The sequence below is a fragment of the Amblyomma americanum genome, chromosome 3 (assembly GCF_052857255.1).
Source record: "Amblyomma americanum isolate KBUSLIRL-KWMA chromosome 3, ASM5285725v1, whole genome shotgun sequence".
NCBI classification, from domain to species: Eukaryota; Metazoa; Arthropoda; class Arachnida; order Ixodida; family Ixodidae; genus Amblyomma; species Amblyomma americanum.
Window position 1 is genome coordinate 195,943,748 of NC_135499.1, and position 23,156 is coordinate 195,966,903.

Consider the following 23,156-nt stretch of genomic DNA (forward strand, 5'->3'; position numbering starts at 1 on the left):
AAGTGACCACCTCTGGTGTGGCTTTCCTGCGAAGAATTGGAACGAAAAACTCCAACGGATGAATGTCAGTTGTGCTTGCACGCCGTATTAAAATATATTGAAAGCCATTGAGCGCTAGCATGAGTCTCACCTATATTATATTAGCAAGACCGCACCTCACGATGCATGCCTTCCGACGGAGCGGTATACGGAACGGCGACTATATATTAAACTGCACATTTATTTAGTGGATACGGGTGTGTCTGACCCAGATACGAAAGAGAGAGTGAATTGGAGGCAGACCATTGCACGCATAGCGGTCGCAAATTTTTTTACGGGCGATCAATTGGATTCATGCGAAGAAATGCGACAGCAGTTTTCATTCATTCACCAATCTATTTAAATCCTGATTCTATCCTTATTCCATTAATCCTTATTTCTAATATCCTTATTTCATTTATTACTGTATTCTTTTTGATTCTATTCTAGTCGGATTTCTTTTACTACTCTTATTCTAATTGCGTTAAATTATAATATTTATTTTCATTCTTTACTAATTAGGCACTCTAACTGCTACAACTAATTCATATACTCACATACATTTATTATTACCGATTACATGTACTAGGGTATGATAATTATTGCTAATTAATCAATAATTATAAACCATTAATTAGTGCTACTTAGAACATTTCGTTTACTATTATATTGATGCTACTATACTGGCACTACTATCCCCTTTAATAATCTTCGGACATCTTAGACACCTTTCTAAGAGAGGCTTGACACACACACACACACACACACACACACACACACACACACACACACACACACACACACACACACACACACACACACACACACACACACACACACACACACACACACACACACACACACACACACACGCACGCACGCACGCACGCACGCACGCACGCACGCACGCACGCACGCACGCACGCACGCACGCACGCACGCACGCACGCACGCACGCACGCACGCACGCACACACACACACACACACACACACACACACACACACACACACACAAACACACACACACACACACACACACACACACACACACACACACACGCACGCACGCACGCACGCACGCACGCACGCACGCACACACACACACACACACACACACACACACACACACACACACACACACGCACGCACGCACGCACGCACAGGGGCTTCACGCATTGAAACCTCCCTTCAATGCCTCGTGCGTGGTGGTTGCTGAAATGAACGATGTGTGCAGGATCAATAACCAGCTTCCACGGGTTGCATCTCATGTCACAAAGTGATAATAGCGATAATAATATGTTTCTGACAGCGCTTTCCGTCTTATGTAAAAATAAGCTGACGCAGGGCATTTTTATTTTTGCAGCGTTTTCTTTGTGGCCAGTTGGCGCTTTGTGGTTAATGACCCCCCCCCCCCCCCACCCACGCACGCACGCATGCACGCACATATTCTGTTTTAAATGATGGAAGGAAACAGGTTATATGTTTCTTACGATTGAAAAAAAATCTGTGAGAAAATTTCAGACTGGCACAAAAAGTCACAAAAATATTAAAATGCCGAGTTGAAAAATAACAGAATATAGACCTAAAATATGTATCCTGTGATTTACAACGCCAAAAATGAGTATTCAAACGTACAGAACTTTATATGCTAAATTTTCGGGTCAGCAAAAAAAAAAGAAAACTTTTGCTGGAAAGCAGGGCTTTGGGCTATTCCGCACTGCAGTGACAAGATACACCCGGGTCGTCTTGCAGATAACTGTGTCCGCTACACTGCTGGTTGGTGCATGGCAGGGAATAGTTCAGTAGTTCGGAACATGACAGGTAATACCTTCACAGAGGCCCTGAAAACAGTAAATATCCCCTGCAACGGCAGTAACGACCGTTACAGATGGGCCCCTGTCAATAGTCCCATGGCTAGCGATCATAGCTGTCCGAACTAAATAAGACGAGTGGACGCCATCTTTTCGCACAAAGCTGTCGCTTGCATCTACGACGTCAAGTGTCGACGCTGTGAAATAACGATAACACCGTCGCTGCTCATCAGAATTAGAGCGAGAAGATGAGTTCACCTTGGGCGCCATGCTTGACAGGTTTCATGCGAAACTTAGAAATCTTCTTCCTGCCGCTGACGAAAAAATCGACTCCTCGACTGAAGTGCAGTCCTCTTCCAATATACCGGTCCAGAAGCGGCCCGGATTGCTCAGAATGGGGCAGTTTGCGCCATAGTTCAAATTCAACAATTTTAATGTAAAAATGAATTGAAATTGGCTGTTAGGGAAATGAAATGGCGCAGTATCTGTCACGCATCTAGACTGACACCTGAACCGCGCTGTAAGAGAAGAAATAAGGGTGGAAGTGAAGAGAGAGGTGGCGTAGTGGAGGGCTCCGGAATAATTTCGGCCACCTGGTGATCTTTAACGTGCACTGACATCGCACAGCACACGGGCGCCTTTGCGTTTCGCCTCCATCGAAATGCGGCCACCGCGGTCGGGTTCGAACCCGGAGCGGTAAAGAAAGAGTCAACGACAAATGTAGCATTATATTTTCAGCTATATACTCAACAAATGCATTTATAGAGCAGCGTAAACACCTAGAAATTAGGAGGGAAAAGAGAGGAAGGTATTATCGAGAGTTCAGAGCTTCAGCAATTGAGAAGTATTTTGATATTCGACGAATGCGCCGATTTATGCCTGTTTAGGCCTCGGCGCGCGCTCGCTGCTCATCGCGACTTCGTTTCGACACGCGATACGTTCGCGTCTTGCTTTTCCTTGAACCGCCCTTGTAACTGGCAACCGTGCTCAAATGTACGACTGCACCATCTTAAAAGTGATCCACCACGCATCATATTCTTCATACCTACGGCCCGTGCCGTTTGCTATATTTTAAAATTCATCATTTCATTAATTTATACACGAGTTGATACAGGTTCATATTTCTTGCACGAACAAGAGAGTACTAGCACAAGTAGAGAGGCAACATAACTTTAGAACGCATTATCCTTGTGGTTCCTACAATCAGTGACATACATAGTGACAAGAACGAAAAACGTTCTGCCGTCAAGACCCTATAATAGCATCTATGAACTTCGTATTCACTGTCCAGGGGCTCTGAAGTAAAGTTAACTAAAAATGTTAGGACACTTTGGCCATTGTTATCTTCCGATGAATCTTGAAGTCTCCCTCCGGCGCTTTTTACTTTTTTGCCGGTGCCAGATAGGTGCCCTGAGTGAAGCGCCTCAAAGCAATTTCCTCGGTTTGAGTTGATTTGTTACACAACAACAACATCAACAAAAAAGAGAAATGATGCGTGCGACTGCCGATCGAATATGTTCAGTTCACCCGTGCAAGGAGATGTCCGCCTCGTGTATGAAAGACAGGACCAGCACGACCTTGTTGTCGCTCGGCGATCCCTCCTGGCTCGTCGTCGTCGCCTCGGCGGTCAAGTTGAACGTTTCCTCGACCTGACTCACGTCCAGCTTCAGAAGGAAGGACGCCTGCAGAAGCCGAACGCGGGACGCTGTTAAATCATAAAGACTAATTTTCGCGCGACGATTCGCAAATTTCGTGAGCTGGGAGTTAATATCATAACAGTGAAATAAAGAGGTGACGCCTGATGAGGCGTTCAACGGACCAGATTTGCGGCGCATGTGCTTTCTGGCAGTGAAAAAAAAAAAAAAACCTCTATGAGCATGCCTTCTTAGTAACGCATTTGAGGAGGGCAGCCGCTTCTACTTTTGCGCTTTGTGCGTTTGCTGCTTGCAGTGAAAGGAAGAGACTCCATCAACACCTGTGCAGAGCGCACTTAGACGGCTCCTCGCTGCCGGTGACGTCACTGGCCACACGACGGTGACTGCATTTCGCTCTTCTCGAAATGCAGCTACCACGGCTATAGCAACCTTGTATGCGTAGACACACAGCAGAAAGTCGCTAAACGTTGCATAATCATTGTTACGATTGGAAAAGCTTGGCGTGAACTACTGCAACTGCCACAGGGACGAGCATCGACAACGATACTTGTATCCGAGCATCGAGGCAGAGAGAAAATTAGCATATTCTTGTGAAAAAAAAAAATAAAATAAAAACTCCTCTTATGGTAGAGGGCGGCCTAGGCTATATAGAGTACCTCTCCTGCAGCGTTCACACGCGTTAGTATAAATGCATATACGTACGCTTTTCGAGGGTCGGAGGGGGTTTCCGGCATCGCAGACGATCACGAACCTCTGGAGTGCCGGGTCCTGCTGAACGCTGCAGCTTATCCTTGTTCACCAGCCGCACGCGATCGGGCAGTGTCACCATCACGCGGGCAAGGTACGCCGGATCTGTGGCGCCGTAGTTATCCACGACAAGCGACAGCGACAGGTCGCGCCGCTCGCCGACCACCAGCGGTCCGCCGCTGTAAAGGACGTGTTCGATGGAGGAAATCTGTAGCGCTCCCGGTGAGGCACAGTTCCCGTTACCGCAGCTGTATACCTACTGTGTGCAGACATTTGCCTAGTGTGTAGACACCACGGTGCCGTGCCCAATTGGGTTGAACCGTTGGAATCACCAACACACGCACTGTGCGCAGTATGTACTTGATTGTACAACCTTGGACACTCGCAAATCTTCAGAACGCATAGGGGAGCACTAACTGTAACCTCAAAGACCAAAGGGTCTCGAAAGGTGAGGAGAGGGTTGCCCCACTTCGTAGCGATTTAAAGACTGAGGACAGCCATAAGTGGCTGAAAATGAAACCACATGGCCTGAAAATTTTTTACCAAGGCTGAACCTATACACTTTATTGCTCTTCCTCACTTTCATTGCCTTCATATTTTCACCCGTAGTGGGGCTAAGTTGATGTTACAAAGACTTACGTGCACGGTGTTGGACCAGGTGTCCACCTAGAATAAGACCTACGCATTCCATCTGCTCGTCCTTGCTATGGTTGTTGCATTATTGCTTGCATGAATTAAGCTATATGAATGGACAGGTTGTCGTTTGTATCAGGCGACATCAATTTATTTTAAGCGAGAGTTTTTCTTTCGACGACGTCCTATAGGGGCCCCAAAACGGGTGGAAAAAAAAAGTGTGTCTATCACTTTCCTGCGCTAACCAGGCTGCACACTCGTGCTCTCATGCAATCATAAAGATGCGGTGTACTCACTTGTAGCCGATTATACTGGCGTTCAGCTTCAGATTCGCCCGACACACGTCATCCGATCCACAGCCGTGCTGATACGGAATCTGCACACAAACACGCGATATAATGCCCGCCATATAAACGATCTGAAAAGGGAGCTCTTTAGTTTGTATTTTTTTTTCGAGGAGTGGCCATGCAATTGAGGATACGAGGGTATTGCTGCGGACTAGTCGGTATAACATTGCTGAACACCAGCGCCTGTGCTGTGCGTTCCTCTCTTCGTCCTGTGTTCGCGCTTTGCCTTTTCAGCAATTGAGGATAGCTGTCGATGTGCTGAAGTAGGCTATTCTCTTCCGGAAGCCTGAGAAGGCTGCAGCTTTTAGTGTTGTTCATTAGTCAAAGGCAGCGATTTTCGTCCCTTGTAGTCTGAATTGCAACTTTCGGAAATCGTCTTGTTATTGTAGCCTATGTTCCTCGACAAGTGGGAGAAGATGCCTCTCAGCGGCCGGCGTGGAATATTTAAGATATGTGCTCGCTACTGCGCCGTCTCCAGAGCCCCATCAGAAAGTTTCTGACGGGTAAGGGCCACCCAAGCCTTTTCTCCTACAGGGACACCTCCTCCAATCTCGTTAAGCTTTGAGGGATGAAAAGTGCCCAGGGGAATGAGGGCAAGTGTTCTTCTCCATAAAGTGGATGGCAGGACGGGAAGAGTGGAGAGGAGATCAAAAGAGAGGCTGGTGGGGGCATTCTCAATTGGGTGTAGTGTGTAAGGATGTCTGTTTTACTCTGGTCAACATTCTGAGCATCTTCTTGTGTGTAGTGTAACTGGATGCATTTCATTATTTTTGTATTGAGAGCATGGATCTCCTGAGCGTTGCTTAATGTCATTGTAACTCTTTTAGTATAGTATACTGTATATAGTGTATGGGGTCTTCCCGAAGTGACGTGGGCTACAAATGACACCGTAGTGAAGAGCTCCGGATTAATTTCGCCATCATGGGTTCTTTACCGTGCATAGACATCGCACAGTAGACCGGCGCCTTCCGCTACGCGTCTGTCTAAACGCGTCCTCCGCTGAGTTCCTTACTAACCATTAAGGAGACCGTGTAAATACGCGATTCCGATACACACTACTGAGCGTAAAAGGATGGGAAAATGAGAGGATCGTTATGACATATATTTGAAGAAATTCAACAGTCAGCGAAGCCAAAGAATTTTTAGGGACCTGTGCATATGCCAGTTTGTGGCTTTTACCAATGAGGAATTAGCATTAGCAGCGTAATTATTTTTACATGAAACATCATTGATTAGAAAATAGAAGAAAAACAACCCCATGTCTACGTCGCGTGCAGCTATGGCGCTGGCTGTCCAACCTGCTACTTTTGAGACAGATCTGAGCGTCCTGCGACGTTGGTGTACACCTGGTTCCGATAGATGCTGTTCCGAACCAAACTGCGCAAAGCCTCCCACTTAACTGCAGGAAGACGCCTATGAGGTATTTAATTCAAGTTTGGGGGCCCGGCGACATTATGCCGTCGTGTAAACTAGCTTGTGTTGTTTCGGTACACCATCTGGAAATTTTCAGTGATAGTTCTGAGGTCATTATTAGTGGAGCTAGCGTAGTATAGCAGCGTTTCATATACTACTTTTGACTGGTGCCTTATCTGACTGCCCACCTTCCTCCAGTTTTGTCCTCTACGGCGCCTAAAAGCGTTGTCATTGAGGCGGCCTTACGAAAACTTGGGCCTTTCCCAGCTCACCCTGTAGTAACCGCGGTGGATTCCAAACCGATACCTCAAAAATTAGAGCGTGGCTTTCCTCTGAAAGGTTCTACCATAGTTCTTTGCACTGGGGCCAGCAACTGCAGGACAAGGAATTTTTTGGACATTTTCAGCGGGTATCTTCGCATATAGGCGTCTTGGGAAACGAGACGACTGACAGCCTCGCCCACGAAGCGCTGTCTGCTGGACAATTTAAAAAATGTGCCTCAAGATACCAAGCGATTCTTAAACAAACGGTGCTCATCCATTTCATATCCCTGTGGTGTCCGCCCATTTAACCGTGAGTGACTGAGGGACTCTTGAAGAGGCTTGAAGCCCCTCTACTACATCGCATTTGAATGGGTTCTGCTCGTACCCCAGCGTATATGCACAAGTCTGGAATAATTTATGTTGTGTTATTAATGAGCTGTCGTTCCTTTGACCCCCTCCTCCCCTCCATACTTAAAAGACTCTAGCTACTGCCCTCAGTCACCCCTGATGAAGGAGCCGAGTCGGCTTCGAAACTTTGGGTTAAAGTTAAAGCTTTTGGTTGAAGATGTACAGTTTATTATCAGTAATTTGCACCACTGACTTAGTGGTACCCAGATCCCAACACGAAGAGAAGGGTTCTGCTTCGTTTTCCTCAAGACTGCAGGGGCCCCACATGGCTGTCCGCAGGACATTACTTGCCCACATCGCAGCCAGAAAGTTAGAAGAGAGGATTCCCGGCTTAATCTAAACTCCTTCAGGACGTTGATCTGGAATCCACATGGTGATAGTGGGTATCGTGGGTACTTGTATGCATGGTGGCAGGTCGTAGAACTCTGCCTCATACTCTGCTAATACATTGATATTTCAGTGTCGTCACGGTGGAGCAGTTGCCGAGAGAATAATCGCGAGGCTAACCACCTCTGTAGCTAACGACAACCTGAGGCTTAGCTTCAAGCGATTAGTTCGTTCGCTCCTTTTTGTGGGCAGCTCTTCGGCGCCCGTTCCAGCGTTCCGCGTCGTAGTCGTCGGCGTTGTCAGCGTAGTGGGCATAACGCGCCACCTGACAGGTGGTGCGTTGGCAGGTAGTAGCTGAGTGAAACGCCACCGGCCAAGGCGAGAGCGGAGGAATGGACAACCGGAAGGTGACTGCTACGGGAAGACCCCTGAGGGAGGGACAGGAGAGTGACACGCCACCTGCCAGCAGTGGCAGGCGGTAGTTGCCACTGCTACTAAGGCTGAAGAGCTGCGCCCAAACTTCGCATTAGTGACTATCGTAACCGTCTGTCCGTTTTCTTCTGAGAATAATCGGCGATGTAACGGCTTACCGCCTCGGTGACAGCCAGCGGGGAGCCCCTGTCGGGAATTGGGCAGGTGGGACACCAGCTGTGGTCGCCGGTGTCGTGGAAGCGGTAGTCCAGCCGCACGACGAATGGAATGAGCGGGTCGACAAAGCTTTCCTGTCGAAACAGAGAGACAGAAATTAAGACCAAATCTTTGTCGCGAGCGTCGTGCCTCAGCCCTTTCCCATTTTCATGCAACTGCTCTTCATAATGACTAATTCCTTGCTGTATTCTAACATAGTGAGTCATTTTTTTCTGACTAGTATGTTATTACTTTCAGGTCTGTGCGTAGAAATGGTATTTGCGCAGGGACGTATCCAGGGGGCGGGGAGGAAAGGGGAAGGCGAGGGGGCCCCCAGAAATCGCGCTCAGCCCCCCCTTTCCAAGCAGTGTTTTCGTTAGGCAAAGACACTGTCCCCCCCCCCCCCCCCCCCCCCTATTTTGCTTCGCCCTATACAAGTGCCTCGGGCACTTCACGAAAAAATTTTTGGCTACGTGCCTGTGTTTGAGCATTGTGACCGTTTCTTTCTTGCGACCGATGGCGCTGTCTTGTAATTTAATGAGCGCAAACGACCAGTGCGCTAGCGTTAATCCGCCATTACGTCCCAATTATTACTTATATTTTCTCCCTTTGTTAGTGAGGAGTATTTCATGTTATTCGGACAAGTTTGCGCTGCGTGTTACATTACACGATCGGTGATACACTAATACAGTCACAAAAATTAGAATGTTTTGTGTCACCAAATTTCCGACGTCACCTACAGCAATAGACGCAGATGACCTTGCTTTTGACACATTATCTGCCGCCAGAGGTTAAACTGCTGCTACCTCGTCTCCATATCACGCTGACCTTGTGAATTTTAAGGCCTGCAAATTCTGAAAAATTTTTGGGAGGTCTGACTAAAACGGACAACAAACAACCCTCTTCAAAACTGGACCGCTTCGCACGTCCTTCGTTGGAGCATCCTCGAAGCGCCACCTGGACGGCTGGCAATTATGGCTGCAATTTTATCTCTTCCCGTTTTTTTAAGTTTTGCTTTTATTGCCCACAAAAGGAGCTTTGGGTAAGACGCATTCTAGAAGGAGCACAGGTAATACAGGCTATTCTTCGCTTGTGCCACCTTTATGTGCAGCGGTATGTGTAGCCGTTGGCATTGATGCAACCTGTTGCCGTTCACAGTGGCGCCACCTGTAAACAAATGCTCTCCCCATCGATGAAACTACTAGTATAAACTATGTAGCGTGCAGATTGAAGAACAGGAACCTTACTGTCTGCTTGAGTCACAAGTTGTAGTTATCATAGACACGAATATACGTCATTTTCTAAGGCGACTCTCTGAAGCTACTGGCTAATGTCACCGCGGAACGGCACCTGCTGACGCGTTATTGTGCACAAAATTTACTCAATAAGTGTGAACGCCATCTGAACGGCAACAAAAAATTTGGAGGACGCTTAAGTTTCGTCTTTAAGAGTGAGACGCGACAGCGTGTTGCAGCGCCGCCAAGGAGTCCACGGAACGCCAACGCCCGTTCGGCGCGACGCGCGGCCCGTTGGACAATTTAAGGAAAGGACGCCTGTCTCTCATATCTCGATGGACACCCGAACAGGGCCATAAGAGAAGGAAATTAAAATGAAAATTGGTTTTAAGGAAAGGAAAACGCATGCCCCACAATTCTCGCTGGACACCCGTACAGCGCCGTAAGGGAAGGAAAATCCCTTCCCTTACGGCGCGGTTCAGGTGTCCACCGATATGCGCCATTTTTCTCTTACGGCCAAAGACACCGACGGCACCGTCTTTTCTGCGACACGAGCTCCCTAACGCTGTCGCGTTAAAAGACCTGCGTCATGTATGAGGGCTGCAAGAAAAAAATTGAAAATTGGTTTTTGGGGAAAAGGAAAGGGCGCAGTATCTGTCTCACATCTCGGCGGACACCTGAACCGCGCCGTGAGGGAAGGGATAAAGGAGGGACTGAAAGAAGAAAGAAAGAGGTGTCGTAGCGGAGGGCTCCGGAATTATCTCGACCGCCTGGGGATCTTTAAAGTGCGCTGACATAGCACAGCACACGGTCGCCTCTGCGTTTCGCCTCCATTGAAACGCTGCTACCGCGGTCGGGTTCGAAACCGGGAACTCCGGATCAGCAGCCGAGCGTCCCAACACCAATGTCTCCTCTTAGTCCCTCGAATGTATGCTGCATCATTATATACTGCATAAGCTGTCCGGAAGCTTGCTGCGTTACGAGTGTAACATGCGTCACAAGGGAGCCTACCAGTCGTTTTTACAAAATCGTACAGTGAGCAGTGCGAACTGAACAGCTACAGGGACAAGGAAATGTAGAACGGGAACCAACTCATTACTGATCCGGAGTTCCCGGGTTCGAACCCGACCGCGGCGGCTGCGTTTTTATGGAGGAAAAACGCTAAGGCGCCCGTGTGCTGTGCGATGTCAGTGCACGTTAAAGATCCCCAGGTGGTCGAAATTATTCCGGAGCCCTCCACTACGGACCTATTTGTTCCTCTCTTCTTTCGCTCCCTCCTTTATCCCTTCCCTTACGGCGCGGTTCAGGTGTCCAACGACATATGAGACAGATACTGCGCCCTTTCCTTTCCACCAAAAACCAATTATTATTATTAACCAACTCATTCGGTCGGTAGCGATGGCACTCATTGTAAAGCGCAAAATGTAGTACCACCCTCCGGCTTTCTTTTGTCGCTATGTGTCGCGCTGTTGAACGACACATTTTTAGAGGCAGTAAACTTACGTGGAGGTACACGAGCAGATCCTCGCATATGATGTGTCCATTCCTGGCTACCACCAGCCAGCTGTACTTGTCCACGCGCATTTGGCCGTGAATAATGAAACCCCGCATAGTGCGGTTCTCTATCGCGCGGTTCACGTCCAGCGTCAGATTTGTTTCCACATCTGCAAGGACGAGTACGCACTTATTTTTTTTATTTGTTCCTCAGACAGTGCCTAAGAGGAGGCCAAGGCTAAAGGCTAAGAGCCTGACGAGGCCTTGGCCCCTTGTACAAATTCTTGCAGCAACGAACAAAACTCACGCATAATACTTGCAGTCAGTAGTAGGGACACAATGTAAACAACTCTCTAAACGACAAAATTGTACCGCCCTGAACATCAGTCTCAAATGATCCAAAGTTGTAAGAAAACGCGGCTTCTGTTAACCCATACGGGTTTGTATACAAATGGCACATGCAATAGGAAACATCAAGTGCGAAACCGGCACTACAAACATCAAAAACCAATACACGAGAAGAGCAAAACTAGAACACCAGAACAATTTTGTGTCCAATGGCAAGCATTACATACAATATTCCATGTGCAGACTGCGGAACAGGGATGGGCGATTCAACCGATTTGGTAACAATCTAGTAAAAGCACATATCATTGAGTTGTGTATGAAATTGCTGAATTAACCAAGAAGTGACTGCATTCACATTTAAAAGCAGAACAGGATTTGTTGAAATCCATGCATGCATTCCAGAGCTGTTCAACAGTTTAGTAGACTGAAAAGTTAGTGTTTGGTGACCATAATTAGCATCATAGGCGCTGTCCGTTTAGGATCCGTTTAGGAATGAAGCCTTCCTTTAGAAATTGTAAATTGGTTGCTAGGGAAACGAAATGACCCAATATGTCTCACATATCGGCGAATACCTGAACCGCGCTGCAAGGGAAGGAATAAAGGAGAGACTGATAGAAGAAAGGAAGAAAGAGGTGCCGTAGTGGAGGTTTCCGGAATAATTCCGACCACCTGGGGATCTTTAACGTGCACCGACATCGCACAGCACACGGGCGCCTTAGCGTTTCGCCTCCATCGGAACGCGGCCGCCACGGTCGGGTTCGAACCCGCGTACTGTGGATCAATAGCCGAGCGCCCTAGATACAGAAAGAGAACATGCAACGAGCTATTTCGCCCTCATCCGCTGCGATGACGTGACTGTATGGCAGAGGTATCACATCAGTTATTCAATTACAAACATTTCTATTCCAATTCTACTCCTCCTGCAGTATTTGTTATTGTCGGGCGCGTGATCCAACACACCCCGGTTATCTCCAGGGCATAGCGGATGATAAGAATGGAAGGGAATCAAAGGAAAAGGGCTGTCATATAATAAAAAAATAATAATAATTGGTTTTGGGGGAAAGGAAATACCGCAGTATCGGTCTCATATATCGTTGGACACCTGAACCGCGCCGTTAGGGAAGGAATAAAGGAGGAAGCGAAATAACAGAGGAAGAAAGAGGTGCCTGTAGTGGAGGGCTCCGGAATAATTTCGGCCACCTGGGGATCTTTAAGGTGCACTCACATCGCACAACACACGGGCGTCTTAGCGTTTTGCCTCTATAAAAACGCAGCCGCCGCGGTCGGGTTCTGTCATATTATGCCGTCCCAGAAATTTATACAAGGAGAGGTACACAGCAGTGAGCCGGTTGGTTTGTAGCTGTTGTGTGTAACTACAATTCCAATCATCTTGTGTATCTCTATCTCTCCCTCTCTTCGTCTGCTGGTGCTGTAAGAAGGAGAGTAACGATGGCCAGTAAATTGACAAAGGAAAAACAACGTACTGTGGGATTTTTTGACTGAACAAGAAGCTGAAAGGCCCCGTGACAACAGCTATATAAACGTATTAATCTTTCTTTGTGTTTTTCAGCTTCTTATTACCCTGGAGTAAGTTCTTCGCGAAATTCGTTGCTTGTGATTGCAGTAATGTGCTCCTATAATAAAGAGCATTATTCTTACTTGCAGGTTCTTGCTGATCGCCTTCTTTATTTTTTATAGAGCCCAATATTTTAAGGAGCCTTTCACGTATGCTAGACGTGTAAACAAAAATGTCGTTTTGTGTTCACCCACGGGGGCAACGAAATTATTCAAGCACGGATGTGAACACTCTTGCTCAGCATATGACGCACTTGTAGTTTCTTGTCGATGGATCGTGAGTGCTGCCGGGTACCCACCGGTTTCCAATGGCTACAAGCTTTCTCCTGTCCTGGTGCTCGGCTTCTCCGATGTGAAATGCTCGGAAAATGGGTCTTCAATCCAAACTTTTCTAGATCAGAACACCTTCTGTCACGGCGCTCTGTGGACAAGCGGAGTTGCCCTTACGCCTTAAAAATTACTGACATCAGTTTCTGGTGTATGTCGTTTCGCGGACAAGCGTCCGTGAACACAGTTGTTTGATTTTATTTTTATTCTTTGCTTTCGCAACAGTCAACAAGAGTTATTCTAAAATCTGGATCAAAGTAACCGCTGATGAGATTCGCTCATTCCAAGAAGTACAAGACTCAACGTGAAATGCACGAATGTTATCATTCGCAGAGATAACATTATTTCCCCGGTTCTCGCGAAGAGCGCCGGCTCAGCACGAGAGCGCAGCAAACAACACAACAACCAAAAGCACTAGCAACTCTAGATAAATATTGCACCATTGAAAAATTAACCTGGAAACGACATGGATGAGCCTAGTGAAAATGGCGGGCTCACCGGCCGTGTTGCTGGCGGATTTACCCGAGTAGTCGATGCAGGCAGTGAGATTGAAGCACGAAAATTTCACTCCTCCAGAGACTTCACATTTCAGCATGTCGTCTGTGATCATTCGAATTTTAGATCGAATAGAACCTTTTAGCTGGGCAATCGGGCGAGATCTGGTAAAAAGACGGTGTAAAATTGCTCATTATGCTGCTGAAATGACAAGCTCCAAATTGCGCGTTTACTTTTATTTATTTATTTATTTATTTATTCAAAATACCCCCAAAGGCCCTCATTTGAGGGTATTACATGGGGGGGGGGGGGGAGTAAGTACAAAGCATTGTTATAAGGTTAAAGATATTGCACTAAAATGCCAGCAGCATTTTCAGCCAAGGTGAACTCTTCACTCACCTAAAAAGCACTGCGCTGTCCGTTATATAGGACCCGACGAGAATGTCTGTAATGTACAAATCGAAATAGAATACCAATGTAAAATGCGCAGTATGCACGGGACATTCAAACAAAATAAATGCATTGTTTTTGCTGTATTTATTTGGCGTCCTGCTACCGTTCTGTGTAGGTAAGTTGTTTTTGTACTGAGCGAAAACATTTAGAGAGATAATTATGTCCGTTGATACACGGAAGTCAAGACATGCTCAAAATTAGAGTGAGCCAGATATTTTTCTCATTATCAGTTCCAATCACGAAACCTAAACTTCGGCTCAGTCCAAGAATAGCAAAAGGCTCGCCCCGTACGCGAAACTCGTAAACAAAACTTATAGGTGACCAAACGGATTGATGCGGCAGAGTATGCGTTAGCATTAGTGTTCCCCCAGGACGGAGCAACCGCTTCAGTTGATGGGTTATACCTTGCGAGCGAGTGGCGTGGTCCAGTCCGTCAATCCCGTGTGACATGCTGTACCCTCTCTCACTTTCCCCTACCCGCCGCCCGTAGCTTACTACCCTTTCCCTCCTCTCCCCTGAAAGTGGAGAGAGGAAGCTCCCTCTCTCTCCACTTTGTCACCTGCCAACCGGGGTCGCAGACGGACGGACAGATTTTTCCAGCAGGGAGGTTCTAATGCAAACGAATTTAAACAAATTTGTAAATGCAGAAACTACGTTACCGCAAGTTCCTTGAGTCAGAGAAATTCTGAAAAAAAAAAAAGATTCCCAGCGGAAAGGTAGCAACTCTTCTTGTCTGATCACAGCCATATAGGGACTGAAAAATGCTGGGCAGATATTGCAGATAATGAGAAAGTTAACGAAATTCCTTCGATACCGAGAAAGCTGTCTGCTTCCACTGTTGATGTCAGTTGTAACTGCTTCCTTCTCATTTCCTAAAAAAATTTCAGTACGTCGCATATTTTATGACACTAAATCCTTTTCACGAAATTGATCAGTGTGATGTTATACAAGCAGAAAGAGACTCAACATAGCGTTTGAAAACGCGAACAAAAGCGCGTAAGAATGCCCACCTTCGTACTGGTTCCAGTCGACATCGAGTCCCTTGGAGATGCTAATGCCGAATCCCTTCAGCGGATATTTTATGCGTGACGACACGACGCTGGCGTCTATCCTCTGCGCACGCAGCAGCAAAAAAAAAAGAAGAAAATATTGATCATTCTTTGGGCGATGGCGAACGCACGCGTCCATCATGTCTGGAAGCACTCGGGCACAGAGTATCTTCATAGGATAACGTGGGGGCACTAGCCGTTAGAATGCGTTCAACAGTCATGGCAAAACCGTCGAACTTCAGACATCATCGTAACGCAGCTTTGATAGAAAAGTGATCCAAAGGCATAACCTCAGTCAGAGGTCACAAGGTCACAGGGTAGGTTAGGTCGAGTAGTATACATCCCGAGCATTGTGGTGGTTGTTGTACCGCCTATCGTACGCGACGACCGCTGCCCTCTTTTTTATTAGCAGCTGAGCGTGTGTGGTGAGTGATAATAGCGATAAATCGGAACTCTTGCCTCACGTATTGTATGAACAGTGAAGAAAAATTGGAGCGCCAGAAGTGGTATGAGGACTCCCAGGGATCTATGAATGTTAAGTAGAGAATGACCAACTCCACATATATCGGCCTTAACCTATTAAAGCTATCGCGTCATGCCCTTACGGCGGAGCACGTTTAGGGCGCTAGCATTTTTAGTGCGCTAGCATTTTCAGTGCGCTAGCACTAACATCCTCACTACGATTTGGCCGATATTTGGCGCGTGCTTGACCTTTAATACCGAACTTTGACCCGAAACCGAAGTGAAGATCGAACTGCTAGTGCATCTCATTTGAATTTAGCCTCACAAAGCTAAATAGTCAGTCATTTTTTCTCTTTTACGTGTATGTAAGATTGAAACAAGGCTCAACCCTTGTTTTGTTAAGTGACGCGATGCACCGAAACAAGTCATTTCTTGTGCCGCAGAGCGCACAAGAAAGAGCGCACCTTTCTATTTGACCTCACCTGCGCGTAGGCGGTCCTTTCGCCGAGCGTGGGTGACCCGTGGTAGATATACACGACTCCCACGTCGTTCTCGTACGGTGCGCCGATCGCCACGTCTGCAAAGATGGCAAGGTGAGGCCGGTGATACAAGTGCTTCACACCGCGAAACATGAGGCTCAAGAAAAAAACTCTCAGATAGTTCATTGCATTGCGACAGGCCTGACGACACACTCAACACCGCTTAATTTTGATCGGCTCGCATGTCGTCCCCGGTACGCACGCATATTAACCCGTATCCTAAAAAAAAAAAAAGCCGATCACAGCACATCTTTTTGGAACATGCTTCCCTTGGCGAACAAAATGTGAGACATATTTGATCAAGGGTCCCACTTTCCTCAAGCCTCAACTAGTTCGTGGGTTCAACCTCTTTTTCCACCACCCACCGTTTCCCATAAAGTAGCTTAGATTAAAGAGAAAAAAAAATACTACCTCCGCCTCCAGAAAAAAAAAAAATTACGGTCAAAAGTCTGCCAAACTTCGCGCTCATAGCCATAGAACGCTAAGCGGTACGCAGCATCCTGTCAGCACTGCAGCAAATATTTCTCCTTGCTTTGCTCTCGGAGGCCGAATGTGTTTACAGAAAGATCGATATTTGCACTGCAAGAGAATGCTGCCGTCGCATGACTGCTTAGCCATCGACCCCATCATATCTTCTCCCCCTCTTTTATATATATATAGTACAGAAAGGTAAACGTATTTGGTTGCTAGAGGCAAAATGCAAAGTTGAAAACGCTTCATTTAGCCATAGATTTATTTTGAGTCGACGTTTCGAACAGAGCCTGTCCTTTCTCAAGACTCTTCTCATCTCTCTCTCTCTCTCTCTCTCTCTCTCTCTCTCTATATATATATATATATATATATATATATATATATATATATATATATATATATGTGTGTGTGTGTGTGTGTGTGTGTGTGTGTGTGTGTGTGTGTGTGTGTGTGTGTGTGTGTGTGTGTGTGTGTGTGTGTGTGTGTGTGTGTGTGTGTGTGTGTACAGTTGAACCTCTTTATAATGAAGTTGACGGGGCACGGATGTTACTTCGTTGCAGCTGTGGCTTCGTTGTAGCCCGTGTTCACCTAGCTTCCAAGAAGAATTGTCATTCATTCGTTATATCCATTATTTCGTTATAAACATTTTGTTATAACGAGGTTCGACTGCATACGTTACTGCTCGTCAAACGCCGATTTCAGTGTGCGACCCACCTTGAATTCCGTCCGGGTTCAGGTCGCCAATTTTGGCGATGGTCGTTCCAAAGCGGGCAGCCGTTGCTCGTTTTCCCTCCAGGTATCCGGATGCGTACAATCCCTTCCAGGGTGAACGAAAGGGTGGACGTGAGCACTACTCAGAGAACAGTCCGTCATTTAATATTAGGCAATACGTGTGTCCCTTGTGCGATGTCACACATACAAAGCGCTCTCCGTAATTCAGCGAAGTGTGACTACAGTGTTCGAATATTATCGCTGGCTCTGGAGAGAAGTTCGACAACTCCGTCATAGAGCCGACAAGAAGAAAGACAACTTTCCATAGCGCTGGTCCCGATTACAGGCAATAATAATTGGTTTTTTTGGGGGGGAAAGGAAATGGCGCAGTATCTGTCTCATATATCGTTGGACACCTGAGCCGCGCCGTAAGGGAAGGGTAAAGGAGGGAGTGAAAGAAGAAAGGAAGAGAGAGGTGCCGTAGTGGAGGGCTCCGGAATAATTTCGACCACCTGGGGATCTTTAACGTGCACTGACATCGCACAGCACACGGGCGCCTTAGCGTTTTTCCTCCATAAAGACGCAGCCGCCGCGGTCGGGTTCGAACCAGGGAACTCCGGATCAGTAGTCGAGCGCCCCAACCACTGAGCCACCGCGGCGGGGCCCGATTACAGGCACTGAGATCGTATTTCCTTGAATGATAACAAATGTCAGAAAAAGAATCTGGAGTACTTGGGCAGATGTTTTTTTCTTCTAACTGCAACCGCTGCGCACTTTATGATTTTTAGTCGTTTATTTGTTATTATGCTGCCCCTAATCTGCTCATTCTAGCACAGCGCTATTCCCCCTTCAGCCAAAAAGGAAGAAGTGACAGAAAAAACGGCGCGTAAAAGACAGAAGAAAATGAAAAATGTAAAAACGAAAGTGCAGCGACCACATCCATGAATGATACACCTACTGGTACTATATGCAACATTCCGGCACGACAAGAGAAACAGACAAGGAGGACACAGCATCCTTCTGAGTATACATGTTCAGTGTAAAACTGAAGAACTCACAGTGAATGCAAAAGCATAATGAACACAAGAGAAACAAAAAAGGGGGAAAATAATTTTGAACACTTACATTGTAAGCAGATATTGAAACTGTTCGATATCATACTATGTGACTACGCGCATTGATTCTAGTCTGTAATGTTGTCCAGGTAAGGAAAGATGTTTAGAAACGCCGGTCGTATGCTTAAAATGGATTAAAGCAAAAGGTCCGTTAACACAAGCGCATGACAATATTATCTGCCGTCTGTTCCATGTATTCTTTCTCTTACCTCTCTAATCTCCAACAAGACCGCCGCGGTGGCTCAGTTAAGGCACTCGGCTGCTGACCCGAAAGACGCGGCTTCGACGCCGGCCGCGGCGGTCGAATTTCGATGAAGGCGAAATTTTAGAGGCCCGTGCACTGCATGCGATGTCAGCGCACGTTAAAGAACCCCAGGTGGTCGAAATTTCCGGAGCCCTTCACTACGGCGTCCCCTATAGCCTCAGTCGCTCTGGGACATTAAACCCTCATAACCCAACCCTAATCTGCAACAGGAAAACGTTCTGGCCGTTCTGGCGCCAGCTGCCAGCCTTTTCCTCTGCTTCGTACACTTCTTCACTTCGAAGTCAAATGATTGTAATACACAATCACGCTCAGCATTCTCCGACTGGTAAAACATAAGCAGCAAGTGAAACTAAGTTGGAAACCAGATGAAAAGAGACTCGATACCATACATCCTATTAAATATAACACCCACCCACATGCACTCCAGCCACCATCCTCTTCAATAAACTTTTATTCAATTCGATTCAGTTCAATTCAATTCCGTCATATCACGCCTAGCGTAATGGAAGACCCCATCTAAACGCATGCGGGTTTCCAAAAGTCATTCGGCTAGGGCGGCTGCGTTTTTATGGAGGAAAAACGCTAAGGCGCCCGTGTGCTGTGCGATGTCAGCGCACGTTAAAGATCCTCAGGTGGTCGAAATTATTCCGGAGCCCTCCACTACGGCACCTATTCTTCCTTTCTTCTTTCACTCCCTCCTTAACCCTTCCCTTACGGCGCGGTTCAGGTGTCCAACGAAATATGAGACAGATACTGCGCCATTTCCTTTCCCCAAAAACCAATTATTACTAGCGTTAGCCAACCGAAGAATCTATGCGCAGGCAGTACAGAGGGCCTCATAAGTTATCGGCAACCGTAGGCGGCCGACGACCGTGGCCGACAATTGCGCACCGATGGCTCCTGCGAATCGAAAACTTCCAAAGTTTGAAGAGTTTTGTGAACCTCGGCTCCTGACTGGCTCTTGCGTCTATTGAGTTGTCTAACCGGGTCGTTTGTACGTCTGCGCGAGGCCTATAGAGGTATGTACTCACGACGCCGTTACTGCGGAAGACGTAGACGCGTCCTTCGTCCTGGCCGTCCGGGATGGAGTGCATGGGCGCGCCCACGAGCAGGTCGTCGATGCCATCGCCGTCCAGGTCGGTGGCCGCCAGGGACGCACATCTGCGCCAGAGGAAGGGGAGCTCGGACGTATGTACACCTGCCGACATAAGTTTAAGGTAAGAAATTCAATTTCTTGACACCTCGGCGGCTGCGTTTTTATGGAGAAAAAACGCTAAGGCGCCCGTGTGCTGTGCGATGTCAGTGCACGTTAAAGATCCCCAGGTGGTCGAAATTATTCCGGAGCCCTCCACTACGGCACCTATTCTTCCTTTCTTCTTTCACTCCCTCCTTAACCCTTCCCTTACGGCGCAGTTCAGGTGTCCAACGATATATGAGACATACTGCGCCATTTCCTTTCCCCTCAAAACCAATTATTATTAAACGTTGATGCAAGAATATATGAGCTGTATTAATACAATGCAGAGTAGCATACAGCGACTAAAGTAGAAGACTGCACGCTACATTCCTCGAGGCGCGCGCCGTTTGAGGCGTGCCGCAGTTGAAGAAGAGCAAGAAGACGGACAATGGAGCCACCGGCCGCTGGACCCAAGTCGTCGCCGCGGCGCAAGCAGGGGGCATCGCGCTCGCCCCCGAAATCCCGAGCGTCTTCGGCTGCGCCGCGGGCCGGCAAGAGGATGAGGCCGGAAGCAAGCGAGTCCGGACAGCCGTGTCCCGGAACCGGAGTGGTGAAAAAGGCGCCGCGTCCGCCACATGGGAAGAAGCAGTCGCCGCCCAGGAAGCCGACCAAAGCCCGCACCGAAGCATCTGGTTCTTCTGGTGAGCGGCACCTTGCAGGGTTTCCGGTGTGAGATCAGCGCATTCTTCTCTGGTCACCCTTGACCACGACCTGTCCTCGAAGAATGCTGGGAAGAGAAAACGCAGCTATATACAGAGAAAGGCGGCCTAGTTAGCGGCTAGTGTTGAATGAATCTTGAAAGCGCGCAAAAAGACAAGAGACCAACGGGTAGGGAGTAGCTACCCTGCCGGCACCTGGCAGAGTAGCTGACGGGTTAGGATGCCGGCCGTATTGGTTGATTGGCTTGCTATATACATAGTCACATGATGTGCACAGCGCTGCCCCCCCCTTCTCTCTCGAGAAGGAATTTTTCTTTTTGTTTTTATAAACCGAAAAACAAAACAGTGCAAATCAATTCCCCTGGGAGTGTGTCGTCTTTACGTAGCATTCTGAGATTCGTTGGGTTAGGTTTGATTGCCGGCCGCCGGGAGCTTTTTGTGCAGGGTATTCTGTCAGCAAAACAGCTGGAAAAAGAATACCGGTAGTGTCGTTTCATTGGCTGCGTGCCGCGATGTGAGCGCAACCAGCCAATGGGGTGAAAGTTCCGGTAAAGTTCCCTGAGGGCTATTTTTGTGGCTGCCGGCAGTTCCGGCACAATATCTTGCCCGAAATTCACCTGTGGTAACGTCACCCAAGTGGACCGCCCGTGTGAAACTTTTTGGGAGTGCGGTATACCTGTCACTTTTTCGCCAATAGGGGAGAGAAAAAGTTTTGACAGCTTCCCCCCCCCCCCCCCCTGCTTCGCATGTAGCAATGTGCCCAGACCGCTGCAAGAAGGGAGCTCGGCTTCATCACCTTTAAGGCTCGAGCTCCTTCCTTCAGCTTAGGACTCGGAGTTAGTTTTTCTTTTTAATCGCGCTGACGTCAATGCGTTAACGTTTTATCATTTCCTAATCGTGCTTTCTTCTCTTCATGTATTTTATGTCTTCTTTCATGGCACGTGCTGCTTCAGGTGACGTATGTACCTTCCATTAATGCGGGACTTTTTTTTTTGGCACAACCAGGCTAAGATTCCGTTTGCTATGCTTTTTCTAGGACTGTTAACTTATCCACACTTCAGCACCCACCCCAGCAATAACCAGCCCCTTTGCCCACACACGCAGAGGGCATGTGCGGGCAATTGAGTTGACATTTAGCTGCTAACGCAGACCTTTGGTGCCCTGTCCGCACAGGACCAAAGGAAGCAGCGGGAGCGGCCAGCTCTAGCAAACGCCAGCCACCTGCGTCTGGCGCGATAGCCGGAGCAGGCGCAAGTCCACCAAGCGACCGTGCGGACGTCGCCGTGCACGCGAAGGCTGGAACGACGGCGACTGTCCAGCCGCCAACCAAGCCGCGGTCTCCTGCTGGCCGACCGGCCTCCGTTGAGACCGCGGACGTCGCTCCTCCGGGAAGGAGGTCGATGAGGTTGAGCCCGCGTTCGGTGCCGCGCCGCAGCGGCTCGGCAACGCCGTCTCCCGCCGGCTCGGTGCCCCTTGTTTCATCGTTCGCCTCGTCTAATCTGCGCACTGCGGAGCCCGACTCCAAGGCGAGCACCTCCGCATGGCTGGACAGCCACACCTCCGCATAGGGTCCTGTCTCTTAAAGGAACCCGAAAGCCAAGACAAGGCTGAAACTTAGAAGAATGCTACCTATACCGTGCTTTTCAAATGATGTCAACAGTGCCTGACATGTCCGCCATTCTTAATTGCCAAGTTCTTCGAACGATTATGAGAAAATAGTCGAACCAGTTTAGATACCAGTATAATTAGTACTAATTATTATTATTATTATTATTATTATTAGTAGTAGTAGTAGTAGTAGTAGTAGTAGTAGTAGTAGTAGTAGCAGTAGCAGTAGCAGCAGCAGCAGCAGTTATCGTTAATTTTAGCTGCCCTCAACTGACTCCGCCACCTCGTGGATTATAGCGGCAAGCTCGAGAAGCCTGACGTTCTACGAGTTGTGCGGTGTTGCTCTCAGCCCGTACAGCAGTCGGGGCGCGCGCCTTCATGCGCATACGTGCGCAAGACTATATCACGGACGTTATGCTACCACTCATTGCGCCGGACGCTTCTGGGCGGTTACAATCACGGTATCTTGAGCTTGTTTTGCAGCAAATCGTGTGGCATGCAGGCGGTCATATATACACGAGCTCACAGTATCAGACCATTTTGCGTGAGTGCAGCACAAAACGCATCCGTCATGCGTCGCGTTGAAACAAAAGTGTACCGATCCTGACACAGCAGTCGCGAGTCCAATTCCTGGCTGGCTAGAAGCTTTTTTCCTTCTCTGCGTTGATGCCATGGTAGAGGATACACCCTACCGCATAGCAGCTATAGTTATACCAGAATTAGACATGTCACCTGCTAAGCATGCTTTGAACCGATAAACTGGTATTCATACAATAGCTATCACTGCAAACTATAGGCACCCGAAGATCACCGCGCCACTGCAAGTTCGTCAAGCATCACTGTTTTCTCTGAGTTTTGTATGA

At 47.8% G+C, this 23,156-nt stretch overlaps 1 protein-coding gene across 1 annotated transcript; it reads right to left on the bottom strand.

Annotated features, from left to right (window-relative positions):
- Positions 1-3,353: 3,353 nt before the first annotated feature.
- On the bottom strand, positions 3,354-19,997 carry LOC144124336 (integrin alpha-PS3-like). Its single transcript, XM_077656970.1, has 9 exons — positions 19,821-19,997; positions 17,413-17,515; positions 16,171-16,265; positions 15,188-15,290; positions 10,989-11,149; positions 8,214-8,345; positions 5,162-5,241; positions 4,237-4,411; positions 3,354-3,512 (listed from the first exon to the last, which is right to left on the bottom strand). Exons 1-9 carry the CDS (start codon positions 19,995-19,997, stop codon positions 3,354-3,356), a joined length of 1,185 nt encoding a protein of 394 aa, XP_077513096.1.
- Between the last annotated feature and the right edge of the window lie 3,159 nt (positions 19,998-23,156).